The sequence below is a fragment of the Tachyglossus aculeatus genome, chromosome 9, assembly GCF_015852505.1.
Source record: "Tachyglossus aculeatus isolate mTacAcu1 chromosome 9, mTacAcu1.pri, whole genome shotgun sequence".
Classification (NCBI taxonomy): Eukaryota; Metazoa; Chordata; class Mammalia; order Monotremata; family Tachyglossidae; genus Tachyglossus; species Tachyglossus aculeatus.
In genome coordinates, this window is record NC_052074.1 from 58,931,449 (window position 1) to 58,957,654 (window position 26,206).

General features: G+C 50.3%; 2 protein-coding genes and 1 long non-coding RNA gene across 3 annotated transcripts in view; 1 reads left to right on the forward strand and 2 right to left on the reverse strand.

Moving 5' to 3' along the window:
• The first annotated feature begins 225 nt into the window (after positions 1 to 225).
• LOC119932013 lies at positions 226 to 3,937 on the forward strand. The gene is made up of 3 exons (XR_005452277.1): positions 226 to 258; positions 1,539 to 1,689; positions 3,760 to 3,937. It is a non-coding gene; the product is annotated as an uncharacterized LOC119932013 (long non-coding RNA).
• Positions 3,938 to 7,969: 4,032 nt separating this feature from the next.
• Positions 7,970 to 10,199, reverse strand: LOC119932286 (tetratricopeptide repeat protein 30B-like). The gene has a single exon (XM_038751383.1). The coding sequence runs from the start codon at positions 10,164 to 10,166 to the stop codon at positions 8,076 to 8,078; it is 2,091 nt and encodes a 696-aa protein (XP_038607311.1). The 5' UTR covers positions 10,167 to 10,199; the 3' UTR covers positions 7,970 to 8,075.
• Positions 10,200 to 18,818: 8,619 nt separating this feature from the next.
• PDE11A (phosphodiesterase 11A) overlaps positions 18,819 to 26,206 on the reverse strand; it is a 113,978-nt gene continuing 106,590 nt past the window's right edge. Inside the window, 1 exon segment of the mRNA XM_038751899.1 lies at positions 18,819 to 18,983. Within this exon segment, the coding sequence (XP_038607827.1) occupies positions 18,819 to 18,983 (165 nt within the window).

A 26,206-nucleotide genomic window follows, 5' to 3' on the forward strand; every position in this document is an offset into this window, starting at 1 on the left:
AACACTGTCAGGACCATTTGAGTGAATTTGCTCCTGGATTACAAACAGAGAGGGTGACTAACTAATAGGTCAGAGAAAATTAGCTCCAATTGTAATTGTTTCTAAATGAGGGAGATTGCACAGTGTTCTTTTGAGAAAATCTTTCCTTTGGGGGAAAGACTGGAATGTTTCTTTGTTGGTAACATTTCCATTCCATAGGTGGAGATCCCTCAAACTTGATTACCAGGTCAGGACTACAAGTAGAGAATTTAATTTTCTGTAAGTAAATTTTCTCCTCGGAAGTTTTTCCTCCCCTCTCCCCTGGAATAGATGCTGCGAGCCTAAAAGACTGGGAGGTTAATAGAAGCGGGAGCAAAATACATTAAGCGCAACTCCCGAGAGGATTTTTTTTTTTCCGCCTGGGAACAGACGGAAATACCAAGAGAGGCAGAAGCCTGCTGTGGCTCTATCGCAGGCAAACATATGACATATAAATTGCATCAGCTAGAAAAGCAGTGACTAGAGCTTCAGGTTTCACAGAGGGATCTTTTGTTGGGTTTTGGGGGGCTCACAGCTTTAAAAAAACAAAGGTCGTAAATTCAGCCATATGATTTCTCCCGGTGGAGGCTTGAAAAAAAAAAAGATGCGAGTAAAGAAATTGTTCCTTCTGTATACCCTGCTGACAAATGGTTCCCCTGATGTGATATGTGCATTAGACTTAAATTTGAAGTTGAAAATTTCTTGGGCTTTGGAGTCAGAGGTCAGGGGTTCAAATCCCAGCTCTGCCAATTGTCAGCTGCGTGACTTTGGGCAAGTCACTTCACTTCTCTGGGCCTCAGTTACCTCATCTGTAAAATGGGGATTAAGACTGTGAGCCCCCCATGGGACAACCTGATCACCTTCAATCAATCGTATTTATTGAGCGCTTACTGTGTGCAGAGCACTGTACTAAGCCCTTGGGAAGTACAAGTTGGCAACATATAGAGACAGTCCCTACCCAACAGTGGGCTCACAGTCTAGAAGATCACCTTGTCACCTCCCCAGCGCTTAGAACAGTGCTTTGCACATAGTAAGCGCTTAATAAATGCTATTAAAAAAAGGGAACTGAGGCCCAGAGAAGTCACTCAGCAGACAAGTCGCGGGGCTGGGATTGGAACCTGCGACCTTCTGACTTCCAGGGAGTGCTCTACCCACTATCAATCAATCAATCAATCAATCGTATTTATTGAGCGCTTACTGTGTGCAGAGCACTGTACTAAGCGCTTGGGAAGTCCAAGTTGGCAACATATAGAGACATTCCCTACCCAACAGTGGGCTCACAGTCTGAAAGGGGGAGACAGAGAACAAAACCAAACATACTAACAAAATAAAATAAATAGATATTTACAAGTAAAATAAATAAATAGAGTAATAAATATGTACAAACATATATACAGGTGCTGTGGGGAAGGGAAGGAGGTAAGATGCCCTTCCTGAGGATCAGTCCCCGGTTGAAAAATCGGTTAAAAATCGGTTGTCCAGTGTCCCAACCTTTTTTTTTCCTTTTTTATTCCCCTTAGACGCCTCCCGAGAGGGCGGGAATGTTGGAAGATTGTGTGTCCGCATGCTGACATCTGCTGGGACAACCAGGGACTGAATAAACTGTCACAACTCTGCCTCAGTCACATCGCATGTCCGCAGCCACCTCCGGCCTCTCGGAACTTCTCAAGGGTAACCATTTCTGGGCGTCAAAATTCAAGAAAAAAGAAGCACCTACAAGTAGTTTAACCGTTCAGCATGCAGCTCTCCCAGAGCTTAGAACAGCACTTGGCACACACATAGAGAAGCAGCGTGTCTCCCCCTCCTCCCCCTCATCCCCCAGACTGAGCCCCTTCCTTCCTCTCCCCCTCGTCCCCCTCTCCATCCCCCCATCTTACCTCCTTCCCTTCCCCACAGCACCTGTATATATGTATATATGTTTGTACATATTTTTTACTCTATCTATTTATTTATTTATTTTATTTGTACATATCTATTCTATTTATTTAATTTTGTTAGTATGTTTGGTTTTGTTCTCTGTCTCCCCCTTTTAGACTGTGAGCCCACTGTTGGGTAGGGACTGTCTCTATATGTTGCCAATTTGTACTTCCCAAGCGCTTAGTACAGTGCTCTGCACTTATTAAGCGCTCAATAAATACGATTGATGATGATGATGATGGTGTCTCAGTGGAAAGAGCCCGGGCTTTGGAGTCAGAGGTCATGGGTTCAAATCTCAGCTCCGCCGCTTGTCAGCTGTGTGACTTTGGGCAAATCACTTAACTGCTCTGTGCCTCAGTTCCCTCATCTGTAAAATGGGAATTAAGACTGTGAGCCCCCCGTGGGACAACCTGATCACCTTGTAACCCCCTCAGCGCTTAGAACAGTGCTTTGCACATAGTAAGCGCTTAATAATGCCGTCATTATTATTATCTATTTGCTGAGAAAGTCAAGCTCTTGACCATTTGAAATAGGAGAACACATGGATTATTCTTGGGCCTCAAATAATAATAATAATGATAATTGTGGTATTTGTTAAGCACTGTGCGCCAGACACTGTACTAAGCGCTGGAGTGGATACAAGAAAATAGGGTTGGACACAGTCCCTGTTCCACGGGGGGCTCACAGTCTCAATCCCCATTTTATAGATGAGGTAGCTGAGGCCCAGAGAATAATAATAATAATAATAATGATGGTATTTGTTAAGCGCTTACTATGTGCCGAGCACTGTTCTAAGTGCCGGAAGTGACAGCAGACAAGTGGTGGTGCTGGAACTGTAACCCATGACCTTCTGACTCCCAGACTGGTGCTCTATCTGCTAAACCATGCTAAATAATAATAATAATAATAATAATAATAATAATAATAATAATAATAATGGCATTTATTAAGTGCTTACTATGTGCAAAGCACTGGTCTAAGCGCTGAGGAGGTTACAAGGTGATCAGGTGGTCCCAAGGAGGGCTCACAGTCTTAATAACCATTTTACAGATGGGGTAACTGAGGCACAGAGAAGTTAAGTGACTTGCCCAAAGTCACACAGCTGACAGTTGGCGAAGCTGGGATTTGAACCCATGACCTCTGACTCCAAAGCCCAGGCTCTTTCCACTGAGCCACGCTGCTTCTATTACTATTCTATTCTAAATACTATTACTACTTCTCCCCGTCTAGACCGTAAACTCGTCGTGGGCAGGAAAATTGTCTACCGACTCTGTTATATCATCCTCTCCCTAGCACTTAGTACAGAGCTCTGCACACAGTAAGCGCTCAGTAAATACGATTGATGATGACGTACTAAGCACTTGGGAGAGTACAATTTAACAGAGCCGATAGATGCATTCCCTGCCCCCGACCAGCCCACAGTCAGGAATTGATTGATTGATCACCTCCCATAGACTCACCGTAGTTATAAACTCCGTAGAAGGCAGAAAAGTACCTCAGCGAGGGCAGAAAGCCATCCCTAAAGTGGGGATGGCTCTTGATTTTTCGGGGCTCTGCCATCCGGGAAGTCAATGTATCCTTTCCTCCTTTGCATTAAAAAGAAAAAAAAATGAACCAAAAGGAGAGATTGAATTTGGTGGTAGAACTTAGAAGGAGATCTGGCATCCATTACTCCGGTTTTGTTGTTAACGGCAGCAGCATTTGATTAACTACCGAGATTTGGACATCAAGGGGGATTCAAGGTGGGGCGGGAGGTAAATCACATAGCTAAATCTCTGTTCCGTCTTCACTTCACCTGCTCGCTCATTCTCAAATTTCTGGCAGGCTGGCAGCTGGAGGCCTTCCCCTGAAGGGCAGAACGCACTGTAATTATGGCAGGAGTAATTGGAAAAAAAAAATAGCCAACAGTCATCGCTGGTCAAAAGGCTCCAGGGCGGCGTGGCTTGTGGAAAGAGGGAGTCAGAGGTCAGGAGTTCTAATTCCGGCTCTGCCGCTCGTCAGCTGGGTGACTTTGGGTAAGTCACTTCTCTGTGCCTCAGTTACCTCGTCTGTCAAATGGGGATTAAGCCTGTAAGCCCCATGTGGGGTACCCTGATTACCTTGTATCCAGCCCAGTGTTTAGTCCCTTCTAGACAGTGAGCCTGTTGTTGGGTAGGGACCGTCTCTATATGCTACCTATTTGTACTTCCCAAGCGCTTAGTGCAGTGCTGTGCACACAGTAAGCGCTCACTGTCTCTATATGTTGCCATTTTGTACTTCCCAAGCGCTTAGTACAGTGCTCTGCACATAGTAAGCGCTCAATAAATATGATTGATGATGATGATGATTGAATGAATGAATGAATGGTCAGGAAGATAAGGCAACTTCTTGAGAGACTCAAAGCCAAAGTCCTTCTACTGCCCGGTTATAATGGAGAATATTTGCTCTAAGGGAGACCTCTGAAATACAACAATTCTTGCGATGTGTGCTAATATTTTTGCAGATGGCCCGGTGATGCACCTGCAGACAGCCGAATCGCTCTTCCAGTAGGTAGCCTTCACTGCCCGACCAGGAACGGAGAGAAGAAAGTAAGTCTGCCGCGCATCTGACTTTTCACCTTCACCCACCCCCTGAACACACGACCTCCCAGATGGAGGTCTTGGAGATTGAAGCTCTTCAGGGTTAGATCCCCTCAACTCTCGAAAGCCCCATCAGGGAGGCGGTGGAGGGAGAGCAGAGGAGCCTTGCTAGGGAAGAACAAACAGTTTGGAAAGAACACGGGATTGGGAGTCTCTCAGGAAACTGCTTTATCTCCCTGACCATCCTGGAGCATTTTAGAGAAGCAGCGCGGCTCAGTGGAAAGAGCCCGGGCTTTGGAGTCAGAGGTCATGGGTTCAAATCCCAGCTCCGCCACTCAGCTGTGTGACTTTGGGCAAGTCACTCAACTTCTCTGTGCCTCAGTTACCTCATCTGGAAAATGGGGATTAAGACTGTGAGCCCCACATGGGACAACCTGATCACCTTGTATCCTCCCCAGCGCTTAGAACAGTGCTTTGCACATAGTAAGCGCTTAACAAATGCCATTATTATTATTATTATTATTATTTTGATAAGCTATTACCATTTGCTGTTACTGCTATTACTGTACACCGGGTGTGACCTGCTTATATTGTTATCTGGATTAGTATATAGCGCTAAACAACCCCAGGGTTTAGCACGTAGTGAGAAGTAGCCTAGTAGATAGGGCATGGGCCTTGGAGTCGGGAGGACCCGAGTTCTAATCCTGGCTCCGCCACTTGCCTGCTATGTGACCTTGGGCAAGTCCCTTCATTTCTCTGTGCCTTAGTTAGAGAAGCAGCATGGCTTAGTGGTAAGAGCCCGGACTTGGGAGTCAGAGGTCATGGGTTCAAATCCCAGCTCCCTCACATGTCAGCTGCGTGACTTTGGGAAAGTCATTTTACTTCTCTGGGCCTCAGTTCCTTCATCTGTAAAATGGAGAGTAATACTGTGAGCCCCACATGGGACAACCTGATTACCTTGTATTTACCCTAGTGCTTAGAACAGTGCTTGGCACATAGTAAGCACTTAACAAATACCAACATTATTATTATTATTATTATTATTAGTTACCTCGTCCGGAAAATAGGAATGAAGACTGTGAGCCCCATGTGGGACGGGGACTGGGTCCAACCTGATAACCTTGTGCCTACCTCAGCAGTTAGTACAGTGCCTGGCACATAGTAAGCACTTAACTAATGCCATTAAAAAACAAACAAACCAGTGTTTAACAAAAAAACACTTTTATTATTAGCAGGAAGGCAAAGTCTTCAACGGAATAAAATATCGAGTGAAAACCATTCTGCTCGTCCTCCCGGTGAGTAAACTTTAAAGACATTTAATTGGGTTGGAAACAGTGGTTTATTGTGGGCGGGAGGGGAAAATGTCTCCGAAAGCCGGGGTCGGAGATGTAAAGAGCTCCCCAAATCCCCACCTCTCTGCACTTAAACCTTTAAGTTTTGCTGTGACCTGGTACTTTGCGTACACAGAGGGTAATAGTAGGGCAGTGTGGAGGCAATCAATCGTATTTATTGAGCTGTTACTGTTATTGGATTGATGTCTATTTGTACTGATGTCTGTCTCCCCACTCAGACTGTGAGCTTGTTGTAGGCAGGGATGGTCACTGTTTATTATTGTATTGTACCTTCCCAAGCGCTTAGTATGGAGCTCTGCACACAGTAACCGCTTGATAAATATGAATGAATGAATGCAGAGCTCTGTACTAAGCACTTGTGCGAGTCCGATATAACAATAAACACAGTCCCCATAAGTGAGCAGGAATCCTTCAGAACGGGGAGCTCCTAAATGATTCCAGCCAAACTGGGAATTCTGGTGGGAACCGGGGAAGCCACGGTGGCCCTGGAGACTTAGCTGCAGGCCGACCTTCACTGGCACAGTCATGTGTGCGAAGGAAACGGGCACCACCCCGGTATCGCTGCCTTGGGGGCCCGAACGGCAGCGTGCCAGGCGGCCAGAGGCCAGCAAGCCAGGCAGCTCCTCATGGGCAGGGATCGTGTCTAATGACTTTCCCAAGCGCTTCATACAGTGTTCTGCACACAGTAAGCGCTCAATTAATCACTCGACCGACTGGGGAAAAGCCAGCCTGAGCTTGGACATGGGGGAGGAACACGGGGCTGGGAATCAGATCTGGGTTCGAGTCCCGGATCCCCCCCACTGCCTCATTGTGTGACCTGGGACAAGTCGCTTAACGTCGCTTAATCCTTCATCCGCGCGATGGGGAAATGGAACTGGTGAGTCCCGTATGGGACGGGGACTGCGGACTGTGTCCGACACCGTAAACTTGCATCCGCCCCAGCGCTTAATAAATGCCATAATTACTCTGATTAGTCAGATTTTGGGTCAGTGGCGGGGGGGGAGAAACCCTTGACCAGGTGGGTCCAACTCGGGGAGGGGCGGTGATTCGCCCTCACACCCAGCCTGGACCTTTGCTAGCTTTGTTCTTGCGCCAGCATCTGCAGAACCCTTAGAATTTTTGTGGGGGGAGTGGCGGGAGGGTGTCCATTAGTCCCGGGTCCCGAGCCTGTGGCTATACGCCCGCTATTAATGTCTGACATCGCATGTGGCTTCCTCAGTGGCCATCCTCGTGCCCGCTGCCTTACCCGGGGGACCGGTAGAACAAATTGGAAGGGGTTTAGACGAGCCCACTCCTTCAAACTCCAGGTCCAGGCAAAGCGTCCCGTCTTCCTGCCAGAGCCTGAGCTGTGGTGTAGTCATGTCGAGACCCAGGAGGGATCAGAGGCTAATCTGAACGGAGGGGAGGGAAGAAGGAAGTCATCGGTCTGAATCTGCTCCCCAATCTTCCCCGCCCCACCCCGTCAACCCGGACGGAGCCTACTCACCGCTACCGCTCACCCTCCCCGCCAGGCCTGTTTGTGGTTCTGGCAAAACATCTTTAACTCTCCCCTCCTTTCGTTTTATCGCTTAGAAAAACGGGCAAGTCGAGGGCGCTGCGTTCTAAGCCCACTTAAAGATCAAGTCCCGGTACCGAGCCGGCTTCAACGCGGCCCGGTGGAAACGGCCCGGACCTGAGAGTCGGAGGCCCTGGGTTCTAATCCCCGGCACCACCATTCCCCTGCGGTGCGACCTTGGGCGAGTCGCCGAACTTCTCTGGGTCTCGGTCGCCTCGTCGGTAAAATGGGGACTCGCCACCTCTTCTCCCTCCTACTGAGACCGCGAGGCCCAAGGGGGGGGACTTGGCGATCTGGCATCCACCCCGGCGCTTAGAACGGCGCCCGGCAGATGGGAAGCGCTCAGCAAACACCGTAAGACCAACAAATGAGAAAAAAAAAAAAAGAGATCTCTTACACCGCCTCTCGACATCCCGACCCGGCCCGATGGGTCGGGCTTCATGGGAAAATTAAAAAAACAAAAAAAACAGAAACAGCCTTTTTAATCATCGACGCGTTTCACTTCGATAAAGGTACAGAGCACGACGTACGACATTTACACGCGACGGGATGCGGGCGGGCGGCGGGGACGGAGGGGGGGGAACGGCAGCCTGCCCGGACGCGGGAGGGGACCCCCGGGTCCGGCCGGAGCGAAAGGGGAGGAGGCGGAGCGGGGCCCCGGGGCCGGGGGAGCCGTCACCCGTTCCAGCCGACGATCTCGTACATCAGGGCCCTGAGGTGCCGGGCCTCGTAGGTGACGGTGTTCTTGCCGCCGTGGAGCTTCGGCGCTCCCAGGGGCTGCTCGATGACGGCCGGGACGTCGCGGCCGTAGACCTCGCAGCGCTCCAGGAACTGGAGGCAGTCCTGGACGACGCTGTCCCGCAGCATGATCATGTGCTTGGCCATGTTCTCCAGGAGGGAGAGGAAGCACCTCTTGGCGTAGTACCAGGTGTCGGTGCCCAGCTTCTTGCTGTAGGGCTCCAGGCTCTTGATGACGCGGGAGATGCCGAAGTCGTAGTTGCCCTTGGCGCAGTAGAGGGTCCCGATGACGAGGTTGACGATGCAGAGGTGGTAGACCTTGCGGTCGGGGTCGTCGTAGGCGAGCTGCTCCTCCTCCTTCTCGATCTTCCTCATGAGCTCCTCGGCCTCCTCGTTCTGGCTGGTCATGATGTAGGAGACGCAGAGGTTGGCCAGGACGATGGCGCTGACGTCGAGGATGTTGTCGTAGTGCTTCTTGACGATGGGCTCGTAGAAGCCGATGGCCTCCTTGTACTTGTTCTCCTGCACGAAGAGCACGTGGGCCACGTTGAGCTTCCAGACGTCGTGGTCGTTGCAGAACTCCACGGACTTGCGGAAGATCTTCTCCACGACGGGGTAGTTCTCCAGGTTCCAGTAGATCTTGGCCTGGGCCATGAGCACGGGGACGTAGCGCTCCAGGGTCTCGTCGTACTCGTCGACGGCCCGCTTGACGGCCTCGTCCCGGCGCTGCTGCCGGGCCTCCTGCACGCGCTTGGCCAGCTTGCGCAGCCGGTCGGTCAGCGAGCCGGCCAGCCCGTCCAGCTTGAGGAAGGCCTCCTCGGGGGCCGTCTGGCCGGTGAGGGTGGCGTCCAGGAAGTCGTAGAGGTAGGGGGTGAGGTGGCCGTAGGTGAGGTGGGCGTGCTCGGCCAGGACGTCGGCGGCCAGGTCGAAGTACTCGTACTTGCAGTAGAGGAGCAGCAGGTTGCCGAAGGTCTCGGGCGGGCAGGGGTCCTGGCGCAGCAGGAACTGCAGCTTCTCGAACCCGTCGCTGGGCCGGGCGTCCATGTTCATCAGGGCCTGGTTGTGCAGGGTGACGGGGTCCAGCTCCTCCTCGGCCCGGGGCGGCATGTCGGTGAGGGCCTCGCGGGCGGCCTCGCCGTTGCGCAGCCGGAACTCGATGGCCGCCTTGAGGTTGAAGGCCTCCACCAGGGCGGTGCGGTGCAGCAGCAGGGTGTTGCCCACGCTGCGGGCGTCGATGCCCTCGGTGGCCATGCCCACGCCCAGCTCGGGGTGCTGGCGGATGCCCCGCTCGATGATGTCGGCGATGTGCTTCAGGGCCGGGGCGTAGCGCCGCCCGCCGTAGTGGGCCAGGGCCAGGTTGTAGGCCAGGTCCGGGCGGTAGCCGGAGGCCTGCAGGGCGGCGGAGAACTTGGCCCCGGCCTCGTCGAACCGGCCCTCGCGGTACAGGAGGCAGCCCAGGTTGACCTGCCCGTCGGGGTCGGCCCCGTCGGGGGACGCCACGCTGGACGTCGACGACGGGGCCGCGTGGGAGCCGTCGGGGGGCCGCTCCTCCTCCCTGTCCTTGTCCTCATCCTCCTCCTCCGCCTCCTCCCGCTCGGGGGCCGTCTCCCCGCTCAGCAGCCGCTCCACCAGGCCCTGGGCCCCGGCCAGGTCGCCCTGGCCGTACTTGATGGCCGCCCTGAGGCGCAGGGCCCGGGCGCGGAAGGCCGGGCTGTCGTGCAGCAGGAAGGCGGCCCGGGTGGCATCGTCGTAGAGGCCGGCCTTGTAGAGGGCCTGCGCCCGGTACAGCCGGTACTGGTCCAGCTCCGGCCGCAGCCGGCCCAGCCGCTCGTAGCAGTCGGCGGCCTGCGCGAACTCCTGCAGCCGGTAGTAGCAGAAGCCCAGCAGCGACAGGCCGGCCCGGCCCCGGGGGCCCCGGGGGCCCCGCGACGGGGACCCGCCCAGCAGCTGCACCGCCTCGCCGTAACGCCCGTCGCGGATCAGCCGGTAGGCCGCCGCCGTGAACTCCCCGTCGGGGATGCCCGCCATCGCGCCGGGCCCGCCTCGCCGTTGCCAAGGAGACCCTCCTCGCCGTTGCCAAGGCGACCGCCCGCGCGGACTACAACTCCCGGCGTGCCCCGCGGCGCCCGGCGCCAGCGCCCCCCGCGCCCGGGCGGCCGCGCGGATCTCTGGGAAATGTAGTCACCGGCCCGGCCTCCTCCATGTTGGCGGCTGAGGCGGCCGCCTCCATTTTAGGTCGCGCCCTCCCTTCGTCTAGTCATTCGGTCACTCCCTCACTCCTTCCTATTTATCGCTATTATTGTTAATAATACAACGTCTCCTCCAGGAGGCCTTCCCAGACTGAGCCCCTTCCTTCCTCTCCCCCTCGTCCCCCTCTCCATCCCCCCATCTTACCTCCTTCCCTTCCCCACAGCACCTGTATATATGTTTGTACATACTTATTACTCTATTTTATTTGTACATATCTATTCTATTTATTTTATTTTGTTAGTACGTTTGGTTTTGTTCTCTGTCTCCCCCTTTTAGACTGTGAGCCCACTGCTGGGTAGGGACTGTCTCTATATGTTGCCAATTTGGACTTCCCAAGCGCTTAGTACAGTGCTCTGCACATAGTAAGCGCTCAATAAATACGATTGATGATGATGAACGTCTTAAACCCTTCCTATGTGCCAGGCGCTGATCACCTTGTTTAATATTATCAATCGTATTTATTATGATACTAAGTATACAACGTCTTAAACCCTTCCTATGTGCCAGGCGCTGATCCCCTTGTTTAATATTATCAATCAATTGTATTATAATACTAAGTATACAACGTCTTAAACCATTCCCATGTGCCAGGCGCTGATCACCTTGTTTAATATTATCAATCAATTGTATTTATTATAATACTAAGTATACAATGTCTTAAACCCTTCCCATGTGCCAGGCGCTGATCACCTTGTTTAATATTATCAATCAATTGTATTTATTATAATACTAAGTATACGTCTTAAACCCTTCCTATGTGCCAGGCGCTGATCACCTTGTTTAATATTATCAATCAATCGTATTTATTATAATTCTAAGTATACAACGGCTTAAACCCTTCCCATGTGCCAGGCGCTGATCACCTTGTTTAATATTATCAATCAATCGTATTTATTATTACTCGTACATATCTATTCTATTTATTTTATTTTGTTAGTACGTTTGGTTTCGTTCTCTGTCTCCCCCTTTTAGACTGTGAGCCCGCTGTCGGGTAGGGACTGTCTCTAGATGTTGCCAACTTGGACTTCCCAAGCGCTTAGTACAGTGCTCTGCACACAGTAAGCACTCAATAAATACGGTTGATTGATTGATAATAATAATAAGTTTGGTATTTGTTAAGCGCTTATTATGTGCCAAGCACTGTTCTAACCTGATCACCTTGTATCCCCCCCAGTGCTTAGAACAGGGCTTTGCACATAGTAAGCGCTTAAATGCCATTATTATTAATTATTATTATTATTATTATTTTTATTATTCCCTGGGAATAGGAGGTAATCAAGTTGGGTACAGTCCCTGCGCCTCACTCTCTCCAGCCTCATCTCCCACTTGATAATAATAATAAGTTTGGTATTTGTTAAGCGCTTACTATGTGCCAAGCACTGTTCTAACCTGATCACCCTGTATCCCCCCCAGCGCTTAGAACAGGGCTTTGCACATAGTAAGCGCTTAACAAATGCTATTATTATTATTATTATCATTATTATTATTATTATTAGGCCCTGGGGATAGGAGGTGATCAAGTTGGGTACAGTCCCTGCCCCGCAGGGGCCTCACTCTCTCCAGACTCATCTCCCACTTGATAATAATAATGTTTGGTATTTGTTAAGCGCTTACTATGTGCCAAGCACTGTTCTAACCTGATCACCTTGTATCCCCCCCAGCGCTTAGAACAGGGCTTCGCACATAGTAAGCACTTAACAAATTCCATTATTATTATTAGACCCTGGGGATAAGAGGTAATCAAGTTGGGCACAGTCCCTGTCCCACGGGGGCCTCTCTCTCCAGCCTCATCTCCCACTTGATGATAAATTTGGTATTTGTTAAGCGCTTACTATGTGCCAAGCACTGTTTTAACCTGATCACCTTGTATCCCCCCAGTGCTTAGAACAGGGCTTCACACATAGTAAGCGCTTAACAAATGCCATTATTTTATTATTATTATTATTATGCCCTGGGGATAGGAGGTAATCAAGTTGGGCACAGTCCCTGACCCACGGGGGGCTCACATTCATTCATTCATTCAATCGTATTTATTGAGCGCTGACTGTGCACAGAGCACTGTACTAAGCTCTTGGGAAGTCCAAATTGGCAACATGTAGAGATGGTCCCTACCCAACAACGGGCTCACAGTCTAGAAGGGGGAGATGGACAACAAAACAAAATATATTAAAAAAATAAGTAGAATAGTATGTACAAGTAAAATAAAATAACACCCTCCAGCCTCATCTCCCACTGGATAATAATATGAATTTTGGTATTTGTTAAGCGCTTACTATGTGCCAAGCACTGTTCTGAACACGGGGGGAGATACAGGGTGATCAGGTTGTCCCACATTGGGCTCACAGTCTTCATCCCCATTTTCCAGAGGAGGGAACTGAGGCACAGAGAAGTGAAGTGACTTGCCCAGAGTCAAACAGCTGATAAGTGGCGGAGCCGGGATTAGAACCCACGACCTCTGACTCCCAAGCCTGCGCTCTTTCCACCGAGCCAAGTCGCTTTGATGATGATGGTGTTTGTTAAGCGCCTACTAGGTGCCAAGCACCGGGGTAGATGCAAGGTGAGGGAACTGAGACCCGGAGGAGTGAAGCGACTCGCCCCAGGTCACCCAGCAGACAGGTGACGGAGCGGAATTGGAACCCACGACCTCTGACTCCCGAGCACTAGGCCGTGCTGCTTATTGGGCGCTTACAGGTGCAGAGCGGTGTACTGCGCTCTCGGGAGAGCACGGTACAACAATAAGCGGACACGTTCCTGCCCACGACGAGCTTACAGTCCAGTAAGCCGGCACCGAGCAGATGGCTCTTCGACCTCCAGACATCAGATCCTGGTAAGAAATGGTGATTTTTTTTTTTCTCTTCTAGAATGTCACATAACCCTCCGGTCCAAGAGTTATGATCTGAATTTCTGAAACCAGTTTCCAGTTCAGCCCCTTAAATCATGCTGCTCTAGAGAAATGAACACCAAACCTTTATTCCGGTTCTTTTCGAACACCGGGCATTTTTATTTGAAAATCTCCCCCCAGCAGATGTTAAGTTCTCATTGCAAGCTCTCAAAAACTGTTTGGCTTCAAAGTTACTTACATATGAAATGGCCCAGCATTGCTAGAATGTACCCTTCCTTCAGTGGGCCATTCATATGTCACATCAACTTGTACTTCCCAAGCGCTTAGTACAGTGCTCTGCACACAGTAAGCGCTCAATAAATACGATTGATGATGATGATTAGCCCCAGGAATCCACCCAAAGGGAAGGAGCTCAGGAGCCTTGAACTGAAGACAGATTCTGGGGGTTTTTTGTGTGCTGCAATAATACCCAGGAAGCCAATCACGAAGGATGGCTCTTCTGAGTGATTCAACCCAGAGAAAAAAGGGAGAAGGGACTTTTTGTAGGGAGGAGGCCAAACAAACAAACAAAACCTAGTTTGCTATTTCCAAACCACGCAGAATGTTTAGAGAAATCCAGATGAATCTGGGCCGTTTGAAAAGCCAAGGCAAAACAAACATCGTGACGTAAAGGCACATTCGAAGAAATGGATGGAGATAAATGACAGCCTCGAATTACGCATTTTCACGGCACATAACTTCATTTACTTAAGAAAGTAAATATATTATCGAGGTAGGAGTGCATGTGTCTGAGGAAACATGCCTACACCGATAATCAGATTAAGACATATTTTCCACGCCGCTGTTGGATGCGATGCTAGATAGGCGTAGGACATTCAAAATTAAATTACAAAACGACCAGCTCTTGAAAAGGTGGGGTGACTCAACATCGTAAGTTTATAATCAGGTACCGTAGATTCATTCGTTCGTGATGAAAACCTGCGGTCTCTTGTGCCAGACTGTTTTATTTTTGTGGCATATATTTCATCATTTATTTCCACCCGCATAGAAAGCCTGTGACATTCCTGCTCTCTCACTTGACAGACCGGATCGTCATTGGGTTTTATCTTTCTTGATACCTCGGTTCTTAAAAGACGCCTCTGGGTAGGAGCAGATGCCACAGGCAGTTCCTGATTCTCCATGCTATCTCGGTGCAGATGCTACAACTGGGATCCTAAATTCCCCAACAGTTTTGTTCCCTAAATGATGCTGAATTATAATACATAACAGTAATAAGTGCGGTTTTTGTTAAGCGCTTACTTTGTGCCAGGCACTGAACTAAGCACTGGGGTAGATACAAGGCAGTCAGATCGGATGCAGTCCCCGTCCCACTCGGGGCTCGCAGTCTGACATCCCGGGAGAATGGGTATTTGATCCCCATTTTACTTGGGGTTTTAATGAATCTTCAGTTTAATTTAGGCTCCCAGTTTTTTTGGGGGGGGGCGTGTTTGTTGTTGTCGTTGCTGTTAAAGCAATCCAAATAGATGTGGTGCTCACAACTTTCGTGAAGTCTTTTGTAATGTTTTCATCTAAATAGTTTTTTGTTGACATTTTAAGCCTTCCTGAGAGGCTTTCCCTGAAAAGAAATTGCCCTCCAGAGATACACCAGGAGGAAAAAATGCCTTCTCCACAGCAGAGTCAACCCAATCGTTCTCTTATCTGGTGTCAAAGCAAGTGAAAACTTCACTGTCCAATCAACTTTGTACTATAGTTTAAACACCAAAGGAAATAAGTATTGAAGGACTTCCTATAGTATTGGTAGTACTTTTTTATGGTATTTGTTAAGCACTTACTATGTGCCAGACACTCTACTAAGCCCCAGGGTAGGTTCAAAATGATCCAGTTGGACACACTCGCTGTTCTACAAGGGGCTCAGGGTATTAATCCCCATTTTACAGATGAGGTAACTGAGGCACAGAGAAGCCAAGTGACTTGCTCAAGGACACAGAGCAGAAACATGGTGGAGCCAGGATTGGAACCCAGGTCCTTCTGACTTCAGGCCCAGGTTCCATCCACCAGGCCACGCTGCTTTTCAGCGATGGTTGTGATTTACCTCGACGAAACCCAAAAGTGATATTTAACTTGACACTGCCCTCTGCGTAAGCAGAAGGCCTAGGTTTACGGAGACACAGCGCTCATCCGTTTGACTTGGATTCATTTCCAAAATTTAGCCTTCTAAATTCTACATCATCACTGAGAGTTGGCGGTTTCCCAAATTTAAAAAAACAAAAGCAAAAAAACTTAGGCCATCCCCCAGGGGTAGTCGGGTGATCAGGATCGCAAACGCTTTCAGTCCCTTTTTGAAAAGACCCTCCAAAACATTTAGTCTGACAGTAAATTCAGTGAAGACGATGAAAGATTTTGAAGTACACCCAATACTGCCAGCCGGCCGTTTGCTTGGCTTTTAAAATCCATCCTTCCCTTTCTAGGTGGAGACGTGATAGAGGAGAGGGTAAGAAAAGTCAAAAGCCAGGTACGCAGCTGCAAGGGCCAAGAGGCAGTTGGATCAATAGGGAGCTAACTGAAGGCAAAGCCGCCTCTTGGGCGCGTGGCTCAGTGGAAAGAGCAGGGGCTTTGGAGTCAGAGGTCATGGGTTCGAGTCCTGGCTCTGCCACATGTCTGCTGTGTGACCTTGGGTAAGTCACTTCACTTCTCGGAGCCTCAGTTACCTCATCTGTAAAATGGGGATGATGACTGTAAGCCCCACGTGGGACAACCTGATCACCTCGTATCCCCCACCCCAGCACTTAGAACAGTGCTTTGCACATAGTAAGCGCTTAACAAATGCCATCATTATTATTATTATTGGGCGGCCCGTTAATGCCTTTTCAACTCTAACGGACTCAAAGCTCGCCACCAGTCCCATTAGATTATGCCAGCCCGCTGTGGGTCCCTAGACTTCCCCGGGCTCAACCGAGGGAGGCTTTCATTTTTGAAACCGCAGAACACACCAAAAACAGCTGCCACTCTTCAAATGAACCACTGGAAATTTTGCGGTCCTGGGGAAAACCCACTCCATCACATTTGAAAAGAGAAAAAAAAATCCAGAGTCCTGAAGAGACCGAAAGATCATTATGTTCGCCCCCCCCCCCCCCAACCCCACCCCAGACAAAATATAGGAAAACTTCAAGGCTCCCTTAATCGTTCGTGCTGGAGACTTGAAGACTTCAGCGTTCAATCCTGGGTCGCTGAGGCTGGGGGGACCCGTTCCGCTCCATTTCTACCGCTTTACCGCCATGAAGGAGCAGGGCACCTCGACGTTAGTCAGCAGTTCCCGAATTCTGACCCCCAATGGGAGAGATAGCGCGAGACGGGAGAAATGGATGGGGGCAATTACCGACCGCCACTTGATTGATGGTTGACGTAGCCGGGCCCCCGCCGGATGGCAGGTTGCAATGGGGTTGAACTCCCCTTGCTACCGCTGGATGTTGCTATTGGCAACCGGGCAGCGAAGCCAAGAGAGAGGAGAGGGAAACTCAACCCTGGGTGGGAGCTGTTGGGTTGGAGCTATAAATTAGGTTTCACTTAGCAATTTACAGTATCAACAGTCGAGATAGCTTCGGCATGCGGAGCCCGGGTCTGTTTCTAAGGTAGAGCTCCCCCACCCCGTTCGTTAGACGTGCTTCAGGTGTCTCCTTGCGCTGGCCTGCCCCGGCCTCTTTATTCACTGAGGGTGGGGGGTCTAGACTCGGGTTCATCTCTGCCTCCCATGGTGGTTTTTCAGTTCCCTTTTGTGATGTAAAAAGGCGGCATCACGGGCTGTGGTCACGGGCAATTCCGGTGGCTCCGAGAGCTGCCGCCATCTAATCGTCCTTCCAGCCTGGGTAGGCGGGGAGGGTCTCTCTCATCCCCGCCGCCCCCGGCTCCACCCTGCAATGGGGTGAGACGGCCCGGCTGAAGCCATTTTCCTACAGAGCCGTGTCGGTTTGTAAATCTAGCGTAATAAAAACCATAAATCTGGACAGCCTTCTCTCGCCTCGTGTTCTGCCGCAGTTTCCTCCCCCTCGTTTTCCGCTATCACTTCTCCCAACTTCCCCGGGGAGCAGCTGGAAATGGCCCCCAGCAATGCCGTTTTCCAGGGACTTCTGTGTCACCCTGATTTGCTCCTTTATTTCCCCCCTCACTCAGACCCTCAGGACGGACGTGCGTATCCGTAAGTCAGTTATTTATATTAATGCCTGTCTCCCCCTCTAGACCTGTAAGCTCACGGTGGGTAGGGAAAGAGTCTACCAATACTGTTAGATTGTTATAGTGTACTCTCCCAAGTGTTCAGCACAGTACTCTGCACAAAGTGAGCGCTCAATAAATACGACCGATGGATTGATAGGGCTCCGTCACGTCGCTCTCCTTAACACAGACCCCCGCTCCCCACAAAACTATTGCTCTCCCTCAGCACCTCTTTTTGAGTTTTCAGATAAGCAAACATTACACACTCCTCTCACCTTCAAGGGTCAAAGGGTCATCACCTTTTCTTCATCCCGTCTACTTTTTGGAGATAACCTGCCTGTCCCCCACTGGTCGTTCTCCTTCTACCAGTGTATGCTATGTCCTTTGACACGTCCGTCCGTCTCTGCTGGGAAAACATTTCCCCCAATTACAAAACCCATTCATAGTCAATCCGGGTGGCGAACCCGAGAGCTATAGATTTCCCTTCCCTTCCTCCTTTAATTAAAGTCCATTAATCCTTTCCCCCCCCCGGGGGCACTCAGAAGTGATTGAGGACCCCAAATCACTCTGCACTGCCTTTACTTTTATACACATTTCCCCCAGCCAGGGCAGATTTGCTGCATTCTCACTTTGGATTTCTTTGGGGGGAATCGCGGACATATTTTCAAAGATAAAGTTCGTTTCCGTTAAAACGTAGAGGCTCTGAAGGGCGATTTCATGGGCCCTGATCAGTCGCTAAGATGTCTCGCTGTAAAAAAAAAATACTTTTGTAAAATACAAAGCGGGCTCCTTGAGACGTGGCCGATGACCACGGTGAGGGCAGCACAAACGCGGTCCTACTTCGGCTCATAAACGGTGAAATGGCATAAGACGGCGAGGGCGGCCTGCACCTTCCCGTTTCCTCCTCGGTTCCCGGCGGGGGTAGCGCCCGACGTGATCGCTTTTTGTAATCGCCCCGAGGAATGGGCAGTCCTCCTGGACGCTCTCCGGGGGCAGTCGAGGATTTGTCTTTCCCCGGACGCTGTGGATACGCAAGAGCCCCACGTGAAGTGCTCCGTGGGCCTCCAGGTCCTCGCCTGACCCCCGACCTTCCGGTTCCAGGTTCCCAATCTAGGCCAAACGGGAAAACCACTTCCTGTCACCCACAGGACCCAACCCCACCCCCAGCTCACCGATGGTTGCTTGTAAAAAAGGATGACACGGCTCAGCCCACAACCCACTGAGCCCACTGTTGGGTAGGGACCGTCTCTATATGTTGCCAACTTGTACTTCCCAAGCGCTTAGTACAGTGCTCTGCACACAGTAAGCGCTCAATAAATACGATTGAATGAACCCCCTTCCCGATCACCTCCGGCTCCCGACGGCAGCTGAGCCGGTCAGGCTTAATTTCCGCCTCCGGCAGGACCGGGAACACCAGGAGAGGAGGAGGAAGGGGAAGAAGGGGCTTGGGAAAGCAGCTGTTTCAGGTGCAATTCTTCCCACTTGCTTCTGTTCGCTGCCGCGGAATCCAGCATTGGCCTCAGTTTCCCAGTCACCTTCACCAGCGCCTACAGGGAGACACAAGAGAAAGGTGATTGGTAGAGTATTGGATGCAGTCTCCGGCAGGGACGATGGATCAGTCACAGGACTGAAAACTCATGTCGAAGGAACAGAACTGGTCATTAAAGCCCACCTCACCCTTAAAACTAGGGAAAATAAGGTATGAACAGTGGACGTATTTCAAAACAGATTCACGTTGGCTTTATGCATCAGGGTAGCTGAAATTTTGTTGAAGAGGGGTCTGTTTTATGGCTTGCTGTTAAGCCAAAGATTTGTGGCTTATGGTTTTCTGAGGATCTTATAGCTAGGACCGGGTGATCAATAAGTGAGTAATATTCACTTACTGCTTACTACGGGAAGAGCAGTATACTGGACACTTGGGAGATCACAGTAGAGTTAGTAGACATGATCCCTGCCCGTGGCTGAGACAATTGAACATGTAAACTGTATTGTACTCTTCCAAGCATTTAGTACAGTGCTCTGTATGCACTTTGTGCTCAGTAAATGCGATTGATTGATTGATTGCTCGGACGCTACACCCCACTGGCTGTGGTGTCTAATACTGTTGACAGACCCTGTGAGACGAAATCTGGTCAACTGAGGTTGAAAGCGAGAGACTATAAACGAAAGGCAGATTGAAAACCACCCCTCGCTGCCCCCCGGGCCCCTGGCACCACAGCAGAAGCAAGCGTGGCTTAGTGGAAAGAGCACGGGCTTGGGATTCAGAGGGCGTGGGTTCTAATCCCGGCTCTGCCACTTGTCTGCTGGGTGACCTGGGGCAAGTCACTTCACTTTTCTGCGCCTCAGTTACCTCATTTGTGAAATGGGGCTTAAGACCGTGAGCCCTGTGTGGGCCAGGGGCCGCGTTCAACCTGATTAACTTGTATCTACCCCAGCGCTTGGCACATAGTGAATGCTTAACAAGTACCCTAATTATTATATTGGCAGATGCTAAGAGAGGGGGGTGAGGAGAATTAGAGACCTCCTTAAATTAGATCTCTCTTCTCTGTTCACTTTCGTGTACAACCCTTCTACAAAACCTTCCTGACAGTCTTACCCTTGGATTTCCGAAGCCCGGTCGTGGCGATGAGATTACCGCCTGGGCTTTCAGACTCAAGTTCATTAAGAAGGACCGGTTGAGATCTGGTGGTTCTGCTCCCGCTTCTAGTTTCTCCTCCCTCTGCTGACTCTACCCTTCCTGCGGTGAGGGGGAGCCGCGTGTGGGTTGGCTGGAAACCCGAGTTGGAAATTTGAAGGAAATGGCTGGAAGCCGCAAAAGCAGCGGGAACAATAGCAGCGGCTGCGGAAGAACGGCAAGCGGGGGGCATTGTGAAGTGGGGGGCCCAGTGAAACCAGAGCAGGAAGTATGAAGGCAGAAGCAGGGGGTGGGCCTCCCTTTGCTCGTCCCTTCACCAGCCGTGGTTGTGGGTGGATGGGTTTCTGCAGTCCCCCTTTACTACCTCTCAGTCTGTCTGTCAGGCCTCACCCACCCACCGATTGCCCTAAGAAGCTCCAGCCCCTGCCCATTTTGCAGTCCAGAGAATACAGTCGCTGTATTTCCCACTGCGGTTTGGGATGGGGAGGTCTCCGTAAAAGGGAGCTTGCAAACTCTCAGGCAAAACAAGCCCTCCAGTTTGGGCCGTTTGCCAGTTTGAAAGAGTGAGGAAGGGCCCTGGCAGGCGGGGCCGGCAGGCAGGACCACCCACCGCCTTGAAGATCTCTTGTTCCTCGGGCTTCTGTCCTGATCCCGTCCGACGGCGGAGGTGGGGCTGGTCCCGAGGCAGCCTCGAGTTCCGACGGCGGCCCGCACGACGGAGTAACCCAGGGGAAAGAGCGCGGCCCTGGGAGTCGGAAGCCTTGGGTTCTAATCCCTGCTCTGCCGCTTGACCGCTGAGTGACCTCAGGCCAGTCGCTTAACTGCAGTCTCCTCATTTATAAAATGGGGATTCGATACCCGTCTTCCCACCTATTTAGGCTGGGAACCCCCGCGTGGGACGTTGGCTGTGTTGAAGCTATCTCAAATCTACTCAATCAATCAATCAATCAGTCGTATTTATTGAGCGCTTACTATGTGCAGAGCACTGTACTAAGCGCTTGGGAAGTACAAATTGGCAACACATAGAGACAGTCCCTACCCAACAGTGGGCTCACAGTCTAAAAGGGGGAGACAGAGAACAAAACCAAACATACCAACAAAATAAAATAAATAGGATAGATATGTACAAGTAAAATAAATAGAGTAATAAATATGTACAACCATATATACATATATACAGGTGCTGTGGGGAAGGGAAGGAGGTAAGATGGGGGGGATGTAGAGGGGGACGAGGGGGAGAGGAAGGAAGGGGCTCAGTCTGGGAAGGCCTCCTCCAGTGCTTAGTTCAGCGCTTGGCACGCAGTAAGTGCTTAACAAATGCTATCATTATTATTATTATTGTTGTTATTAGCACTGCTATTATGGAAACTGCAAGAGTGAAATAGACACCCCCTACCCTCTTCACTGCCCCCAACAACAGAAGATGAAAAAGTCCACGTCGTCAAAGGGGGGAATGCACAGAGTTTTTCCTCACTAGACCAGAGCGATGCGATTTTCCAGAAGTGCCCTGACAGTCCTATTATGAAAACCGCCCCGGCTCATTTTCTTCATGCGGTAATCAAAAATTCTGGGTATTTCACCGAGACTGACTTCCCAAAGAACATTTTCTTCTCCCTCTGCCGAGCGCTTTGGTCCCAACGTTAACGCAATGTGAAAACTGACATTGCCGTATTTATTCTAGTTTGGCTCAGCCTCCTCTTCGTTCTGATAGAGTCTTTTAATTAAACCTGCTAGTACAATTCCTATGGAAATTAGTGTTTCCTTCAGTTTACAGCTTCAAAAGCATTTTGCCAGGACTTTTTTTTTTTATCCCAAGAGCACAAATTGGAATTTTTTTTCTGCCTGAAATGTAATTAAAAACTCATTTGATTACTATATTTCTGGCTCTGTTTTGCTTATTAAATTTCTGTAATCAATTTTCTTTTATGAAGCTTCTGGGAAATTATCTCAAAAGCAACACATTTTTCTCCTTCCTGGCAAGTTTCTAAACATTTACTGAATTACGTTCCTCGCACCTGCCCACGGTTCAAATTAATCCACCGATTTATTCCTAAAGCCATTTTTGTTTCTTACTGTTTTCCTGGCTCTTTGTCCTTCAGTTTGCCATCTCTTTGGATGAAGGAAAATCTGCAGCTCCACTCTCTGTTTTCTCTTCTTCCTCTCAGTTACGTCCATCAGAAGCGGAGAATCGACTCAGTGGGTATCTGTGGGAGAGTTTTTTCCACTGTATAGTTTAGCCTCTACTCTGTATTAGACCTGAAGAATTTGCGAAAACTGCCGAGGGAAAGGACCGAACATGTAGCCATTAAGCGCTTAGTACAGTGCTCTGCACACAGTAAGCGCTCAATAAATACAATTGATGATTAGAAAGAGCAAAGGCAATTAGAGAAGCTTGGCCTGTTGGATAGAGCACAGGCCTGGGACTCAGAAAGACCTGGGTTCTTATCCCAGCTCTGCCATTTGTCCGCCGTGTGACTATGGGCAAGCCACCTAACTTCCCTGTGCCTCAGTTACCTCTTATAAAATGGGGATTGAGACTGTAATCCCCAAGTGGGACGTGGACTGGATCCAACCTGATTAGCTCGTATCTACCCCAGCACTCAGTACCGTGCCCGGCACGTAGTAAACGCTCAACGAAAACCATTCAAAAAAAAGGCATGTTAAGGGCTGCCAGCGTCTCTGCTTCGAAGGTTGTTACTGATTACCCCGAGGCACCACAGAGAGGCAACCCTAATCCGCTCCAGGATTAGAGATGGCTGAGGCACAGTAGGACGAAGACATGGTTTCTTCAGAAAGAATTCCGTGATGGGAGGCGGAATCCCAGATGCCCTTTTCCCGGTTTTGGGAAGGGGCCGCACCGAATTCCGACTGGCCGGCTATTCCTGGAGCTCTAGCCTTCCTTCACACTTGCCTCTCCCCTTTGGCGGGAATTCCACCTGAGCCTGTATTGTGATCCCGTCTCACTTCTTCCCTCCCTGGACGTCCCGAGGAGCGGAGCGGCTTGTGGGACCTCCTCCTTGCCGCCATCTCTTGTCCCCCGCAGCTTGGCCCAGTGAAAGCTCCCACTGCAGGGTCCCTGGACGGCTCTGGAATGGACCTGGGCACTTCACCGGCCTTAGGAATTACATAGGTGGGTGGGAGGGTGGCGGTCTTCTCACCCTGCCTGTGTGTGGGCCTAACCCATCCGTGATCACCCACCTCTGGGCACAAGGCTTCCCCTTTCTTGGCATTCTTCAGGTGGCATGTTGGATTTTAGCTGACAGTTCTAATCGCCACTGGTGCCTATTCCAAAATCCCAGTGCAAAAGGCAGGCCTGGTGATCCCTGGGTGAGTTTCCTTCCCTAAGGAAGGTGGCTTTGGGGGTGAGAGAGGAAGGGGCCACCAGGGAAATAAATCAGGAATCCTTCTCCTAGCTATGTGGAATCCATCAGAGTGATCCCAGTTCCCCTTGAGATGGTGGCCCTGTGTTGGCTCCCCGAGACAGGAACTGGCCTTTGGCTTTCCATTTGGCGGTGGTGGTTTTTCTCTGGTATTTGTTAGGTGCCTACTATGGCTGAAACACTGTTCTAAGCACTGGGATAGATACAGATCTCTCGGGTTGGACACAGTCCCTGCCCCATATGGGGCTCTCAGTCGAAGTAGGAGGGAGAATGGGTATTGAATCCCCAAGCTTAGTACAGTGCCCTGCACACAGTAAGCGCTCAATAAATATGATTGATTGATTGATTTTACAGATGAGGAAACTGAGGTTCAGAAAAGTTAAGTGACCTACCCAAGGTCACACAGCAGGCAAGTGGAGGAGTGAGGATTAGAACCCAGGTCCTCTGATTCTCAGGCCCACGCTTTATCCCCTAGGCCACCCTGGGATGTTTGGCCAGAGATACCGACCCTGCTAAATTCCCCAGGTTCTCCCTAAGACGGTGCACTCGGCGTTTATTTACGAGGTCCCCTCGGCCTCCCCGACAACTCGCTTTCCTTGTAAGGAGATTGTCATTGAGAGACTCTCTCCGAAGCATTGTTGCCAACCTTTTATTTTGAGTGTGGGAGTGTTGAGGGGACAGGGATTTGAGGGGAAGCGGAGATGAGGAAAGGACAGACTTCAGAGAGCTAACAGGCCAAGAAAGCCACCCTATGGGCTCTTTTCAACCGCGACTGGAAATTCTCTGGCCTAACGCAGGATGAACAAGAGTGAGCATCCAGCTCATGAAGTTTTGGGGATGCATTGGGTGGGCATCTACGACCCAGAGGCCCACGTCCAGAGCTGGATTTAGCTTCGAACATGCCGCCGGTGGTGAGGGAACATCTGCTTCAAACAAAGCAACAGTTCCCTCAAAACAGAGCACCCTCTTTGCAAACTACCACATGTAGTCAACACCAAGATTGCAGTGGGCTCGATTTTTGCTCTCAGCTAAGTGCTGCAGTCGTGACTCAGGGCTGCCTCTTGGCCCAGGGCTCTGCTGACATGATGGATGATGCTGAGGAAAAAACAAGCAAGTAAACAAAGAGGGAAGCCAAGTTCATTAGAGACACGGGATGAGGCTGCTCTGCAGCACCCCATCGAAAGAACCCTTTCCCCACCCTCCCCCGCCCCGTTACATTATTCCTTTAAAGTTGAAAGAAAAAACCCTATCTGGGGGATGGCTGACGCCATTCAGAGGAGAACATGGTCTCCGATCCGAAATGTGCTGATTTGGCATCTTTTGACAGATGCAATGGGAGCCAGCTTAGCTCTTCTGTCACTGAATTATCTCTCCAGGGCTTCCAGGAACAGGAACTCAGCTTTCCCAGGAAAATAACCAGAGGAGAGGGCTAATTGCCTTTCTAAAATTGGTTAAAGCCAGAGCAGCGCCTGGATGTTCCGCTCCAAACAACCACTCCTGTCAGAGGGCACGGCAATGTTTCATTTTCAGCAGCGGCCTGCAGACCGTCTGTGACGGAAATAACCACCTTTCCTCTCTTGGCACTGGTGGAGGGCAGAAAAGTTCAAATGGACCTTCAAGGCCGGGCCCACGGGAGTCCGGTCCGGTTGGACGTAGGACCGACGTGTTTGCCGTTGCGGTGTCGGACAATCAGTCAGTCACTTGTATTTGTTGAGCACTTCCCGTGTTCAGGGCACTGTGCTGAGCAGTTGGAAGAGTACAGTGTAACAGATTTCATCCACTCAATCACATTTATTGAGCGCTTACTGCATGCAAAGCACTGTACTAAGCGCTTGGTTTGGTAAACGTATTTTGGAATCTGCCCCCCGGTTTCTCTATCTTCCTGAAGGTACACCTCAAGAGAAACAGCCCCCTTTCTACTGTCTCCTCCACACCAGTTTACAGTAGTTCACCTCATCTGGATGGTGACCCTCGGCTCCTCCGTATCTATCTAATAATAATAATAATGCTGGTATTTGTTAAGCGCTTACTATGTGCCAAGCACTGTTCTAAGCGCCGGGGTAGATATAAGGTGATCAGGTTGTCCCAGGTGGGGCTCACAGTCTTCATCCCCATGTGACAGATGAGGTCACTGAGCGGCAGAGACGTTAAGTGACTTGCACAAGGTCACACAGCAGACAAGTGGCAGAGCCGGGATTAGAACCCATGCCCTCTGACTCCCAACCCCGGGCTCTTTCCACTAAGCCACGCTGCTTTTCCGTCTGCTTATCTATCGTCTACCTATTGTCTATTATTCTGGCTCTCCAGTGACTCAGCCCTTATGTATATATTCTATCGATTAACGGTCGAAGCTATGTTTCTCCTCCAGCTCCCACTGTAGGTCTACAGTAATTATAATTGCGGTACTTGATAAGTGCTTACCTTGTGCCAAGCAGTGGGCTAAACGCTGGGGTTGATACCAGTTCAATCAGATTAGGCCCGGTTCCTGTCCCACATGGAGCTCACGTGCGAGAGAGAGCGGGACCAGGTGTTTAATCCTCATTTTATGGGTGAGGAAATCAAGGCCCAGAGGACTTAAGTGATTTACTCAAGGTTACAAATAAGGCAAGTGGTGGAGGCAGGATTAGAACCTAGGTCTCCTGACCCCCTAATCCTGTGCTCTTTTCACTAAGCCATACTAAAAAGACTAGACAAAGTCATTTATAGTCGTACAGTATGGATGCTGCTCCACGTCAGGCTCTTCCAGACAGCTTGC